The sequence below is a fragment of the Saxophila tyrrhenica genome (assembly GCF_035928015.1).
Source record: "Saxophila tyrrhenica strain CCFEE 5935 chromosome Unknown scaffold_2, whole genome shotgun sequence".
In the NCBI taxonomy this organism is placed as follows: domain Eukaryota; kingdom Fungi; phylum Ascomycota; class Dothideomycetes; order Mycosphaerellales; family Extremaceae; genus Saxophila; species Saxophila tyrrhenica.
Window position 1 is genome coordinate 210,385 of NW_027041734.1, and position 14,186 is coordinate 224,570.

Below are 14,186 nucleotides of genomic sequence, written 5' to 3' on the forward strand. Positions count from 1 at the left end.
GACGATCCGGAACAACTTCCACTGGACCAACCTGCTTCTCTGGGATCAGAGTGAACGGACGGTGTCAGTGCTTGCGGTGAACGGAGTTGTCCTTCCCGTTGTCATCGAGTTGGTAGGAGATCTCAATAGCATTTTCCTTCCCTCTACCACCTTCGAGATATCACCATACTCGAACTATCTTGAGCCGACTCGCCTCTTTCCTGACAAAGTCATGCTTTGCGAACGAATCGAAGGCCCCGGAACCTTTCCTTGCGGCTCATTGGTGAGCATAGTGGCCGTCACGCGGGCTAGAAGCAAGCAGGCATGGAAAGATGACCACACCCCTGGCCCCACACCAACATGGGCTCTTTGCAAAGCCGAACGGCCAAAGGTACTCCTCTTCATGCAGAGTTGTGCGCTCAAGACCGGTCTTGAGGAGTTCTCGGCAGATGCGGTGGATTAGTGACCATGGAACAGCTCGATGAGACCTGCGAGCAATGCTGTTGCTGGGCTTGAAGCTTCACCTGGGAGGAAGAGTACTCTTGTCACTGATTGTCCGTTGGGTGGACTGCAGAGCACACTGGTACGTCACTCTATCAGTCGAGCCTGAGTAATATCTGACCCTCAAAGCAAATAGCAGGAGTTCAATAGCATATCCGCTGTAACTTGCGGTTGCTTTCCAACAAGACACCTATACAACCCTCAAGAGACTCCACGATCACAACCATGTGCGACTATACACAAGTCGAATACACCTGCGGTCATCAACGGTTCATCGTTCGATCATGGTGTCAGTAGCCACAACCTGAAGACAAAACATTATCAACACCAGCTAACAATGCCCAACAGGTACAAGATATCAGGAGACACACAAACGCTGTCCCGCAAACATCACTGCGATCGAATACCGACTCGACGAGAAATGCGGCGATTGCAAGGCGTCAACCAGCTATTTGAATAAGAAAACGGCCCCTTCGACATCTGATAAGGACGACTCTGCTGGCACTGGATCTTCGCGAGCCGCGAGCTCTTCTGGATGAGGTTGAAGCGCCAGCTGGATTGTTGGAGGGCGCGCTTCTTTTGCCATCCTTCGCCTGCCGCTATCACCTTCATGCATCACCTGGGATGGTAACGTGCCAGTGAGCGAGGACTAGGCAAGGCAAAGCAAACCAAACCAAATACGCGCTCCTTCCTTATTGAAGAGAACGTATTCTATCATCATCGGATGCGGACGAGCCAGGCTCCTGATGGAACCGCCCTCCTGTTGGCAGGCTTCGCAGAGGAGACATGGTATCGACGATTGGTTGCGCTCGGAGAACGACCTCCTTCAAAGCGCGCACTCTCTAGAACAACACCATACCCAAAACCCTAAGCGGTTTTGATCCCGACCACTTCAGTTCAACACCCAAGGTCCAGCTAGATGCCCGCGCCGGCTACCACTTCTGAGCAATATTCAGGGCGCACACACCATTGGCCGCATCAGCCGTTTCTGAGGTCGAACGCTACATGCCGAGATGATCTGTACGGACCACGGGATCTACACCTTGGGTCTTTGGTACAGAGACAACCATTGCAAGACAGCGACAAGAAGACCTGTGGAAGGACCTACATTGCTAAGACCGGTGCGGGACTAGGACTCTCATGACTTCGGCGGATGTTGGAGGGTTCGACGCACTGAGATTGGGACCGCCAGCACAGTGGGCGAGTGAATGTTGAGAAACACTGAGAACGGATGCTGGGCTCGTTGAGGTGGTACATACTCCTTATTGAACGCAGAATTTGGGAGCCCAGGGCGTTCGCCGTTGTGGGCGGGACATTGTCATTGGTGTCGTGCGCCTTATTCGAGTGGAAGCAGTCAGGCACTTACTGTAGACGTCGAATGGAGTGATATTTGGTAATGTCCGTTATTACGGAACATTTGACATTTTAGAACCAACTTCACAAGCGGTGTCCATTCTGAAGATTAATCGTCAGCGGCGAGCCGGGCTTCCGCCAATGCCACAACTGGTAGTACAGGCTACAGTACACAGTCATCCTGCCACACGCTGCGAGTACAATATACAGTCAACTTCCGCTTTCCACTGACAGAAACCAACCTCCCAATCTCGGGGTATCACATCAAATCACTCATACTTAATCTCCTCCTCCTCCTCCTCCTCCTCGCCCTCCGCATCCGCCCCCCCTTCTCCGGCCCCCTCTTCCTCTGCCCCAGCATCAACAACAGCCTCCTCCCCATCCTCAATCTCATTAACACTAACCGCGCTCTCGCCCAACATACTCCTCGCCCTCCTCGCTCCCAACCCCGCAGTCGCAGTCGTAGTCCTCCTCGCGTTCGCCCGTCGAGCCGGCGTGCCGCTATAACTGCCCCTGCCTCTGCGACTTGGACGGCCAGGGCGACGCTTCATCCCGGTTCCCATGCCCGGCACGGGCGGGAAGACTTCGAAGCGCGTTGGTGGGATGGGACCGGCGGATGTGGGTTGCGATGCTGAGTCCAGGGAGAAAGAGGGGCTGGCTTCGCGGGTGGTGGGGTTGGGGGTTTGTTTGCGCGGGGAGGTGTGGCGGGTGGAAGAGGTGGAGTTTGGTGGTGGATGGGAGGTGAACGACGGTTGTGGCGTGAGCGCCAGGGGTTGTGGGGTCTTTTTGCGGACGCCGTTGGTTAGAGGGGGCTGGTCGTCGGGTGGTTCGGTGGATTCGTGCGCGGGGGCGTCTTCGGGTTCGGTGGGTTGGTGGGCGAAGGCGGAGGCGTTTTGCGCTTTGAGGGATTGTTGGACGCCTTCTTCGGGTTCGGCGGGGAGTTGTTGTGCGTTCGCTTCTTCGCGAGGCGCGACGGTTTGGAGGGGTTGGGTGGCTTCTTCGCCGATGGTGAAGAGATTGGTCGGTCGGCCCATGACGTACGGTGTCCAGACGAGGCGATCTTCATCGAGTGTGACGGTGGCTTTCCTCTCGTGCTTCTCGACATACTCGCGCATGTAGTCGTAGTCGAGGCGGAAGGCGTAGCTTCGGGTGATGGGATCCTTGACGAGAAAGCGCAGGGCTTCGAGAGTCGAGATGATGTCGTCTGGAGTCATGCCCGTCTCTTTTGCGATTTGGGCGATGGAGATGCGGTGCTCGCTCTTCCGTTCGCCGTTCTCCTCGTCTCCCTTGTACCGCAGGAGTAGTCGACATAGTACCGTCCGCCAGTACGAGCGGTACGACACCAGACCCATGTCTGATAACGGCTTCTCAGGTGACCCGGTCCTACCCTCCACCTTGGTCAGGAGATATGAGAACTCAATCAGTACTCTCCCGAATCCTCGCCGCATGTGAACGGGCAGAACAAGAATGCACGAGACGTTGTTGCCGGGATTGGCGAGCACAGCGTCCAAGCTGTTCTGCTCCGTCTCAGCGTCAGCACCACTCTTCGCTTGCGCTTCTTGACTCTCGTCGAATGAAGTGTGGGGATTCATAGGCGGAGGTGGGCCACATCCACGCTTCTCTTTGGAGAAGTAGCCGACAAAGTGGCAGCCAAAATCATCGTTCTCAGTCATGATGTAGAAGAGAAACGGTTCCACATCGTAGTAGAGCGTTTTCGATCCGAGGAACAGCTTCGCAAGCAAGCAGAGGTTCTGACAATACAGCGGGTTGCGCCGACCGTCGACTTCGAAGAACGACAGCGTCGTCTCGGCACCAGTCTCCGGGTTGGTCATCTTGCTGCGGTATATCTCATCGCCAGGCGGATGCTTAGCCGGGCACTTGAGTTTATGCCGCCACGCGACGTAGTCGGAGCTCATGTACTTCAAGCAGAACTCGCAGATGTAGAGGTGCTTGTTGCGGCTATACTCTTCCGGATAGGGTGCAGCATGCCACGTATCGATTTCGTACTGGCCGAAGTTGATGCATTTGATCTTACTTGGTTGACCAGACGCTTTGGAGCGCGCTGGTGTCTCTTCGCTTGCCGCCAGCTTCTCCTTCCATCGGCGCTCTGCATCTGTGCGAGCAGTGGAGAATGCTTCACGGTCGTTCTCTGCTGGGTACGTTCGTTGCGTGTCGGCTTCGGCGTCAGTGAGGATGCCACCATATGGCTTGCCCTTGTTTTCGTCGGTCTCTCTGTCCGGGAACGCGTAGAAGGGATTGGTGTACATCGATGTTTGCACCGCTGGTATCTGCTGCGGTAGCATTTCCTCAGGCTCGACCGTGACCGTTCTCCGACTGTTGCGAGCACGACGTTGTCGATCCCGCTCACGGCGACGCTGCTTCTTCAGTACCTCTCGCTCGATCTGATCCCATTGCGCGACAGTGATTGGTATCGAGACAACAATACTCTTCGTTTCACTGTCGTCACGCGAGATGATGGTTGCGCCTTTCTTGCGTTTCATGTTCCGTTGAGGTCGACCTGAGCGTGACTTTGGTGTCGCAGCATCATCATCTGCGCCGTCCACGTCCATGCCATTAGCAGCAGGCGTCTCGACAGTAGCAAGCTCGTCCTCTTCGTCCTCTGCGCTTGCTCTCCGCCGCTTGCGGACGACCGGCGGTCGTGGTGGCTCGTCGACATCTTCCGAAGTAGCTTTCCGCTTTCTAAGCGAGCGAGAGCCATCCATGGGATCCTCGTCCAGTATGAGAGTGTTGAAGACAGAATGCGAGTCTGGTTTGATGCCGCCTCTAGCAGATGGCAGGAGGTCTCGTGCCATTCTGGGAGCAGAAGAGCGTCTGTGAGTCGACAGCATCTCCGGGACATTTTTGAAGTCTGCCTCCAAGCCATTGTCGATGCATTCTGTACAACGCCATTCCGCTGCATCTGTCTTGTTGTTAGTACAGGACTTTCTGTGAAGAGAGCTTCTTGGCGGCTCGGACAGCCGATGTTGCGCCACGAACGTACCTTCATCCGAAGCTAGCGTCTCTGCTTCTCTGGCACAATGCCGATGTGCTGCAGGTACCAAAGTCAGCCTTGGACCCTGGAAATCGATCTACATTGCTTCTGTCTTTCGCTTGTGATTCTTTCTCTTTTACCCAATGTCTGGATTGCTCGACTGCACCAACCTGAAGACACTGCAACGAACAGGACTTCGGACTTCTTCGTGCAATCCTTGCCCCACATGCCACCTCCGCGTTGAAGAGATAACACACGTTAAATCGAAAGAACTCGGGCTGGAAGGACTTACCATTATCACCACAAACTGCACAGGCGAGGTATTCCTCGAATTCGTCGCCCGGATCGTGCTCTTCGTCCTGGCCGCAGAATCTGTATCGTTTGGTCAGTGGTGTTTGGAACACGACGTGGATGCAGACTTACACGCAGCGGCTGGCCGTAGCATTCCCGACCTCTTCATCCTCTACAGCCTCGTCAACAGCCTCCCAGTCCTCTTCTTCTGGCTTGGAGCTATCATCGTCCGAATCATCACCCTCATCTTCCGGTACTGCTTCCGACTCCTCGGTCTCTTCCGCTCTTTGCTTGCCCTTCGATCGTGCGGAACGCGTCTTCACGGCACCCACAATCTCACCCCCGGCCTCTTCATCATCGTCCTCACCCTCTGCATCAGCCTCGGAGCCAACGTCCTCCTCCACTACCTCTCCCTCGGCATCTTCTTCCCCTGCTGCGTCCTCCCCGTCCAGCTCTTCTGCAACCTCAGCATCTCTTTCATCATCGTCCACCTCCATGTCCCGGCTCGCCGCTCGGTAGTGCACGCCACGCCCTCGCAGCCGAGTTGGCGTGGGTGCGGAGCGGTTGAGGACCAGTGTAGCCAGCTTGTCTGCGACCGGCTTCTGTGATATACTCCTGCTTCCAACTGCTTTGCTTCAGATGCTCGCAGCTCTGAGCATTCCTCCAAGCTTCCCCTCCTGGTCGTATGTAGGTGTCGAGCTGCCAAGACGAAGGTGGTCGCGTGATGTTCGTCTTCTGACACGTGTATATGTGCTTCTCGGTACGGTTCAGGTCGTAGGTAGCCCTCTCAACGCCGTGGTGGTGTTGTTCGAGGTTGCGTTGCGCGGTGGTGGTGACTAAGCAAGGCTCGGGGTTTGCGGTCTGGTCGTCGCGCAGATGATTTCACGGGCTCAGGACGAGCGTGTGAAGTCCGAGTGATGATGCGACTCGGTCTTCGTGATCGTGTGGGCGATGGAGATGTCGTTGGGGTGGTGTGGACGTCGCTCTTGCCCTCTCCTGCGCTGCTCGGGGTCCCGCTTGGACAGGCAGTCGCGACCTACAGCCAAATGCGGAAAAGTCGTGGCACTTCCCGCTTGCTGTTTCTTTTGTCACGGTCAACTTTCGCGTTTCGCTTCATGTGAACGCTTCGTCAATACAACAGCCACGCCTCTTCACTTCATCTTGCAACATCCGCACCACCGCAATCCTTTCACCCACGGGCAAACAGGTCGCAGATATGGTCTAAACGCTCGCTATCATTCCAGACACAATGCGCACCCGCGCAACGGCCCATTCTGAGGCCTTGGACGTGGCGTATCTCTCCAATACCTACGACATCCCCGAGGCCGATCTACAGACATTGATTGATGCCCCGACTACAGAACTCATACACGACTTTCTGCTGTCACTCACCGACAAGGGCAAGGAGAATGACGCCCTCAAAGCGGATAAACTGAAGGCCGATGTCGAGCTAGAGAACACCTCGCGGACCGCCGAGACGAAGCTCAAGGCGCAGAAGGCTCAGGTGACGAAGCACGCGAAGGAAGTTGAGGAGCTTCGGACCAAGCTCAACGAAGCTGAAAGCGCACGTGAGACGCTGTCAAGTGAGCTCGAGCAACTCCGCTCGTCTTCATCCGGCTCAACGGCGGAGACCCAAACGCTGAGACAAAGGATTGAGACGCTCGAGGCTTCAAATCGCGATGCATTGGCATTAGTGGAGAGCAAATCGACCGAGAAGGACCGCGTGGCCACCGAGCTTGGGGAGCAGCATGGCAAGCTGCTTGCCCTCCGCCGTGAGATCTCTCAACTCGAGGAGCGCAGCCAGTCCCTCGAAAACGCCGCATCATCACAGAAGTTCAAAGAGCAGTCTTTGCAGCAGGAAATCGATTTGATCAAGAAGAACAGTGAGTATTACGCAGGTGAACTCCAGAAAAACAACGAAAGCCAGGCGCAGTACCGCAAGGAGCGCAATGCACTCGTAGCGAATTTGCAGCGTGAGCTGGAGGATAGCACGGCGACCGTGGACACCCTCAAGCGCTCGGAGACGACGTTGCGGCAGAGACTGGACGAGGTGCAGGGCAAGGCAGACGAGGCTTTCGCGAGGATCGCTGCTCTGGAGGAGGAGGCCGCCCGGAAGGAGCAAGGATGGAAAGCAGAACTTGATGGCAGCAAGAGACTGGGAGAGCTCCAGGCTCAGAATGCCGCCACACACCGGGCTCGTTTGCAGGAGGTCCAAGGCCAGGTTGATAGGATCAAGGAGGAGGCAGCCGAGGAGATCGGTAGGCTGCAGGCTGACATTGAGACTGAGAGGAATGACAAAGAGCAAGCCGAAACCAAGCTTGCTGATCTCGAACTACAAGTGCAACGGCTGGAGCAGCAACCGCGAGCATCAAGGCCGGGTACTCCGATGAGGAATGGTTCAGGCGACCCTGCAACACCTGGTCGTGTTGGGTCACCGTTCGCCCTGTCAACATCCGCTCGCAAGTTTGGCAACAAGATGCCTTTCTCCAACACCGAGTACTGGACCAAATACAACGAGCTTCAGCAGGAGCTTGAAGCGGAGCGTCGCCGGACACAGAAGCTTTCCACCGCTGTCGATGACATGGTCACCGAGCTGGAAAATCGCGCTCCGGAGTACATCGAGATGCGGAAATCGCACGATGAACTCGAGCAACAGGTTTTGGACTTCTCGCAGCTACTCGAGGAGGCACACGGCAACCGCGATAACGCCGCGAAGGAGGCCGAGCGATACCAGAGCGAAGCGGAGGCCAGGCTACGTGAAGGCGAGATTCTGCGCCAGCAGCTCCGCGATCTCTCTGCGCAAGTCAAGATTTTGACGGTGGAGGTTCAATGCCGAGAGCAGGGCTTGGATGGCATGTCCGCGGATGAGAGATATCGCATGGAGCTTATGGCAAGGGGCGAGATGGACGACTTTCAAGCAGAGAACGAGTCGTTCACCAACCAGATCATTTCTCAGAAACTGGTCATCTTCCGGGACGTCAAGCAACTGCAGGAGAAGAACCAGCAGATGCGCCAGATGTTGCGGGAGTTTGGGGAGAAGATGGAAGGTGAAGAAGCTCGCAAGAAGGACGCCGAATCGCAAGCAAACGTGCTGGAGATCGAGGAGCTCAGACAGCAGATTGCGAGGTACAAGGACGAAATCCAGGCGACTTCGACCCAGATTGACAGTTACGTTAAGGAGCGCGATATGTTCCGGCGAATGCTACAACGACGCGGCGATGTACCACCTGGTACCGATCTCCAGTCAGCGTTCGGCCAAAGCATATCGCCTGCCACACCCCAGCGCAACGTTGCTGACGGTGTCCCGCAAACACCACGATCACGGGATGCTGAAGATCTCAATAAGATTCTGAAGGAGCAGCAGACTTTCTTCGACCAGTACCGGAACGAGTCTTCGGAAGACCGCAAGATGCTCAAGGATCAGGTCGACGCTCTTGGCCGTGAAAAGAGTAATCTGCATGCTGAGCTGGCGCACTGGAAGTCGCAGAAGACGCTTGCCGACGAGCGGTTGCAGATGCTACAAGCGAATTACAACAGCTTACGTGGCGAGGGTCAAGAGCTTCAGAAGCGATCGCAGCAGATGGCTGAGAATGCCGCCAAGCAGGATCTCCGGACACAGCAGGTGGCAGAGGAGCTTGTCGAGGCACGCTCAATGTCAGAGTCGTTGCGTAACGAGAACGCAAATGTGAAGGCGGAGAAGGAGTTGTGGAAGCGCATTGAAGCTCGCTTGACGGAGGACAACAAGAGTCTGATGGACGAGCGAAGCAGGCTGAATAAGCTTGTCACCGACCTACAGAATCTTCAGAACGAGCGTGAGCTTTCTGACTCCGAGTCTAGACGGCGACTGCAGGGTCGTGTGGAGAGCCTGGAGAGCGAGCTCAGCGAGGCGAAGAAGAAGCTTGACCAGGAAGTCGAGGATGCCCGGCAGGCGACGCTGAGGCGCGAGTACCAGGATGGCCAGTCTCGCACTCGCATCGACGACCTCGTCAAGTCGCTGGGTAATGTGCGAGAAGAGCTTGTCGCCACCAAAACGACAAGAGATCAGCTCCAGACTCGCGTGGATGAGATGAAGATCGAGCTTCGCTCTGCAGAAGAGAGAGCTGCAGCGCTTCAGCCTCGTCCGACACCTCGCACTGAACCACAGCAGAATGGACAGCAGGAGGATGACGAGGAGCTCTCGGCTGAGCAGCGCCTTGCCCTTGAGGTCTCCGATCTGCGCCGTGATCTTGAGCTGGTCAAGAATGAGCTCGAAGCTGCGAAGCAACAAGCCGAGCAGTACAAGACAATTTCCCAGGCAACAGAGGAGGAATTGGCAAGCTTCAACGAGACGAGCGAGCAGTTCAAGGAGGAAATGGATCGCCAAATCGCCGAGAAGGACGAGCGTGCTACGCAATTGCAGCAGCGCGTTGACGATCTGATGACGGAGCTGAGCACGACGAACAACGAGTTGTCCGAACTCAGGTCCAAGTCGGAGGATTCTGATCGCGTGCTCAATGAGCAGAAGTCGAACTTCGAGGCTGAGATCTCTCGACTCACCAACGATGCCGAGCGCCATGGGGAGGAGAAGAAGCTCTACCAGGAGGACCTTAAAGCGCAAGCGGAGATTGCACAGCAAGCGCAGCAGTCCTACGACGATGAACTCGTCAAACATGCGGAGGCTGCGAAGAACCTCAAGATCGTGCGCGACGAGCACAACGCTCTGCGCACGGAAGTCGCTGGTATCAGGGCTGAAGCCGAGGCTGCGAAGGCCAGTCTGGAGCGTGGAGAGGAGAGCTGGGCTGAGCAGCGCGAGCAATTCGAAGGTGAGCTTGCTGAGGCTAAGCGGAGGCGCCTGGATGTCGATGAGCAGAATCGTCTACTGCACCAGCAGATGGACTCATTCTCGTCGGAGCTTGCTGCACTCCGATCTGGGCGTGCAGCACAAGGTGGCGATGGCGAGGAGCGTGCTGCTACGCCTTCTGGTGACGGAAGCATGCAGGAAGTCGTCAAGTACTTGCGCCGCGAGAAGGAGATCGTTGACGTGCAGTATGAGCTCTCGATGCAGGAGTCGAAGAGACTACAGCAACAGCTCGACTACGCCAACACGCAGCTCGAAGACGCACGACAGAAGCTCGCGGAAGAGCGCCGCCAGTCTTCCGAGAAGACTGCTAACGAAGGCAGCACGACCAAACTCATGCAGACGATTAACGAGCTCAACCTCTTCCGCGAGAGCTCAACCACACTCCGCAACGAGGCTCGCCAGGCCCGCGAGAAGCTCGACGAGAAGAGCAAGGAAGTTGAGCGTCTTGTTGCCGAGCTCGACCCACTCAAAGGCCGTGTCGGCGAGTTGGAAGGCGAACTCGAGAGCAAGGAGGGCGAGCGCAAGCTTCTCCAAGACGATCGCGACCACTGGCGCGAGCGGACGCAGAACATCATCTCCAAGTACGACCGCGTCGACCCTGCCGAGCTGGAGGATCTGAAGCAAAAGCTCGCCACTCTAGAAGCTGAGAAAGAGCGATTAGAGACCGAGCAGGCGCCACTTCGCGAGCAGGCTGAAGGGGTGGAGGCGAAGGTCTCGGAGGCTGTGGAGGAGAAGTCGAAGGCGTTGCGGGAGACGCTTGAGAAGTTCAAAGTTCAGGCCAAAGAGCAGAATCGGAAGCAGAACGCCAGGATCAAGGATGCCGAGACGGCTACTGAGACTGCGAATGGTGAGAAGGCGAAGATAGCTGAGGAGATCGAGGGGGTGAAGCAGGAGTTGGAGGAGGCGAGGACGAAGTTGCAGGAGGCGGAGAGCAAGGCAGCTGGCTCACAGGGTGGTGATGTTCCGACTGCCCAAGGCGATCAACAGGCGCTAGAAGCACGGGCTACCCAGGCAGAGGCGAATGCGACCGAGCAGACCAACCGCGCGGACGCTCTCAACAGCGAAGTCCAGACGCTCAAGACTAAGGTGACTGAGTTGGAGACGCAGGTCTCGACGCTTCAAGAGCAGCTGGACAATGCTCTCCAAGGTGAAGAGGGCGAAATCAACCAGGACACCGAGACGCTTGATAAGCTTCGACAGGACCTCGCAACGGCACAACAAGAAGTCGAGGCTCTTCGGACAAACGCGAGCAACACCGCCCCTTCTACTACCACAGATGCTCAGCCAGCCGAAGGCGAAAAGAGCGTCGCCGACCAAGTCGCCGAGCAGGTTGCGCAGCTGCGCACAGAACTAGAGCAGCAGCATGAGCTGGCGAAGAAGCAGCTCGAAGAGGAGCGCGACCGCCGCGTCGAAAGCATGAAGACCAACCTCTCGAAACAGCTGAAGGAGGGCAAGGAGAAGATCCGCGAAGAAGTGCGGGCGGAGATGGTCCAGACACATTCGGAAGAGCTGCAGAAGCTGCGTGATGAGCATGAAGCGGCGGTTCAGAAGCTGGAGGCTGACCATCAAGCTGAGGTCGAGAGGTTGAAGAAGGAGGGTGGTGCTGCTCTCGCGAAGGCGGAGGGTGAGGGATCTGATGCTAAGCCAGACACCGCTACCGCTGCCGCGGCGGAGGAGTTGCCGACGGAAGAGCAGGTCTTGCAACTCATGAAGACGAACCAGCGGGTCAAGGGCATTTTCAACTCCAACATCAACAAGCGTGTGGCGAGCGAGACTGAGAGGCTCAAGGCTGCGGTTACGGAGAAGGAGGAGGAGATTGCGAAACTTCAGGAGGAGCGAGGCGCTACTACTGCTACTAACACTGGCGGCGAGGAAGTTGATGAGCTGAAAAAAAAGATTGCGGATGCTGAGGAGGAAATCGCTGAGCTCAAGAAGAAGCTCACCACTGCCGAGCAGGAAGTGAAGAAGTCAAAAGTGCAGATCAGTCAGCTCGGTATGGCTCAGGCGAAGATCCAGGCTGTCAAGAAGGCTGTGGCCGAGACGCCAGACAAGGGCGTTAAAGAGGTGTGGGATGTCGCGGACAAAGCCAAGCCTGCACCTAAGCCCGCGGCGGCTCCAACGACTGCATCACCGGCACAGAAGCCCGTCGTGCCACCTTCGCCGACCACGCAGGCGCCCACGCCGCAGAACCAGGTCGCTTCGCCAGCCGCTGCGACCGCGCCAGCGCAGGAGCAGACGGAGGAGCAGAAGATTATTGAACGGCAGAAGAGATTCGGAACTGGACCTGCTACGACGTCGACACCTTCATCTTTCGGCCAGCCTTCGACAGCGAGCACCTTCGGTCAGCCTAGCCATGCAGGTGGTGCGTTGAGCCAGCCAGCCCGTAGGATGAGCATGTCGGCTCAGCCTGGCTCGAATCCGAACGCTCAGTCTTTCACACCCAACGTCGGCACCGGGCCAGCTGCCCTGCGCGGTGCTCTCAGCGGTGCTCGCGGCGGCAGTGGCGGCATCCCTCGCGCCCCATCGCGTGGCGGCGGTGGAACGGGTCTGCAAATCCAAGGCGCAGCAACCTCCCAGCCAGGCGCTGGTCGCGGAGCCCCACAATCAGGTATCCCCACCACACGAGGATCCGGCGTGCCACGCGGCGGCGCCGGACGTGGTAGTGTCTTGCCTAGGGGTGGAGCAGCGAACGCAGGGCAAAAGAGGCCACATGATGGCGGAGACGGAGGGGATGGTGGGAAGAGGATGCGCGGCGGTGGATCTTCGGGCTCGTAGCACGGGTGGCGCTACTGGTGAGCTTACCTTTATGAGGCATTGTTTTTAATTGCTGAGGAAGGATGGGCTTGCTATGCGTTTGTAGCGGAGGTCTTGCTCGTGTATGTGTCTGACGTAGGGGAGTGGTGAGGGATTTGGGGAGAGGAGTGGCATTTGAGGGGGGATAGCTCGATGGTTAGGGTGGTAGCGTTTGAGAATGTACATCTATCTCATCATTGGTTAGGGTTGTGTTGGTGTGTCTTGAAGATGGCACTCGCGCGGAACCTGGTGTAACATGCTCCGGTGGCGGTGGACGTGGACATGAGTCCGCCGACGGTTCTTTCGCTATATGGAAGGCCCACTTGATCTGTGCCCAGCCAGATGTCTTGTCTTCCATGTCTGTCTCTTTGTAGCCGATGAAGTTCTTTGTCTTCTCAACATCGTCCACAGTGGCCATCTTGTAGAAGATGTTGAAGTCGTGTTCATCATGCCGGGTCTTGTCCTCGAGCCACTTCAACTCCTTGTCAAGGCCAGCACGATCCCGGTGGTCGCTCCATTGCTGCGATACTGAGAGAACGACGATCAATTTGCGCGATCCGGTGAACGTCTTGAAGCTGGCCCTGCCATCCTTCTGCTGCACGATGAGGTGGACGTAGCATCTCAAAGCCGAGAAGTCGAAGTCCTGGATCTCCGCAGTGATCGTGCCGTGCGCGAGGACCAAACGATTGTCGAAGCGGTCCGTGATCTGCTTGCAGACTCGTCGGAGCGGATGCGAGCCCGTCGCGGGACATTGCGGCCTGTTGTCCACCATGAGTTTGACGTCTTCCGTGTCTGCAATGCAGTGGTCGTAGATCTTGTCTTGAAGTTCCACGGGTAGGCCGAGGAGACGCTTGGGGTGTTCTCCCTCAGTCTCAGGCGTTTCGGCTTCGGAAGAGATGCTTTGGTGGTCTGTCGATGCGGCTTCTTCTCCGAGATGGTCTTACTTCTTGGTGTTGAATGGCGGTGTGGCGGAGTGATTGCTCTGGCAGATGGTATTAGCGCCTATCGAACTCGCAAACTTCAAGTCCCAACTCACGATTTGATCCGCGCCGTCTCTCGCGGCAGAAGTTGGCGCAGCAATCGAATCGGACTTCACCTCGTCAGATCTGGACTTGGACTGGCGCACAGTCTAGGGGGTGTGGTCAGCTTGGGTCGTCAGTGCTCACACCATTGAAGGTGAACTAACAGAGTGCTTCGGCCGCTTCCGCTTTGTTCCTGCGCGAGACGGGGACGGGGACTTGGATGCGCCTGCATCAGAGGTTGCGCTGGACGAGTGGTTCGCTTGAAGAGTATCATCAGCATAGTGCGTCAGTTTGGTGGCCTTGACCGGCTGGCTGGCTGGCGGAATGGCAATGGCGTCTGCTGCTTTGCGCTTGGCGGCACTGCGCGTCACCCTAGTGGTCGCCATGCCGCCAGACCGACTGCTGTCGTCCGAGG

The 14,186-nt window shown here is 56.9% G+C and overlaps 3 protein-coding genes across 3 annotated transcripts; 1 reads left to right on the forward strand and 2 right to left on the reverse strand.

Annotated features, from left to right (window-relative positions):
- Positions 1 to 2,102: 2,102 nt before the first annotated feature.
- On the reverse strand, positions 2,103 to 5,613 carry SAS3 (Histone acetyltransferase; the record flags this gene model as incomplete). Its single annotated transcript, XM_064798394.1, has 4 exons — positions 2,103 to 4,753; positions 4,835 to 4,882; positions 5,118 to 5,197; positions 5,249 to 5,613. 4 exons carry the CDS (start codon positions 5,611 to 5,613, stop codon positions 2,103 to 2,105), a joined length of 3,144 nt encoding a protein of 1,047 aa, XP_064662721.1.
- Positions 5,614 to 6,365: 752 nt separating this feature from the next.
- MLP1 lies at positions 6,366 to 12,731 on the forward strand (the record flags this gene model as incomplete). Its single annotated transcript, XM_064798395.1, has 1 exon — positions 6,366 to 12,731. The coding sequence occupies one exon, from the start codon at positions 6,366 to 6,368 to the stop codon at positions 12,729 to 12,731; it is 6,366 nt and encodes a 2,121-aa protein (XP_064662722.1).
- A 175-nt stretch (positions 12,732 to 12,906) lies between these two features.
- LTR77_001134 (uncharacterized protein) lies at positions 12,907 to 14,157 on the reverse strand (the record flags this gene model as incomplete). Its single annotated transcript, XM_064798396.1, has 4 exons — positions 12,907 to 13,648; positions 13,694 to 13,731; positions 13,786 to 13,878; positions 13,936 to 14,157. The coding sequence occupies 4 exons, from the start codon at positions 14,155 to 14,157 to the stop codon at positions 12,907 to 12,909; spliced, it is 1,095 nt and encodes a 364-aa protein (XP_064662723.1).
- Between the last annotated feature and the right edge of the window lie 29 nt (positions 14,158 to 14,186).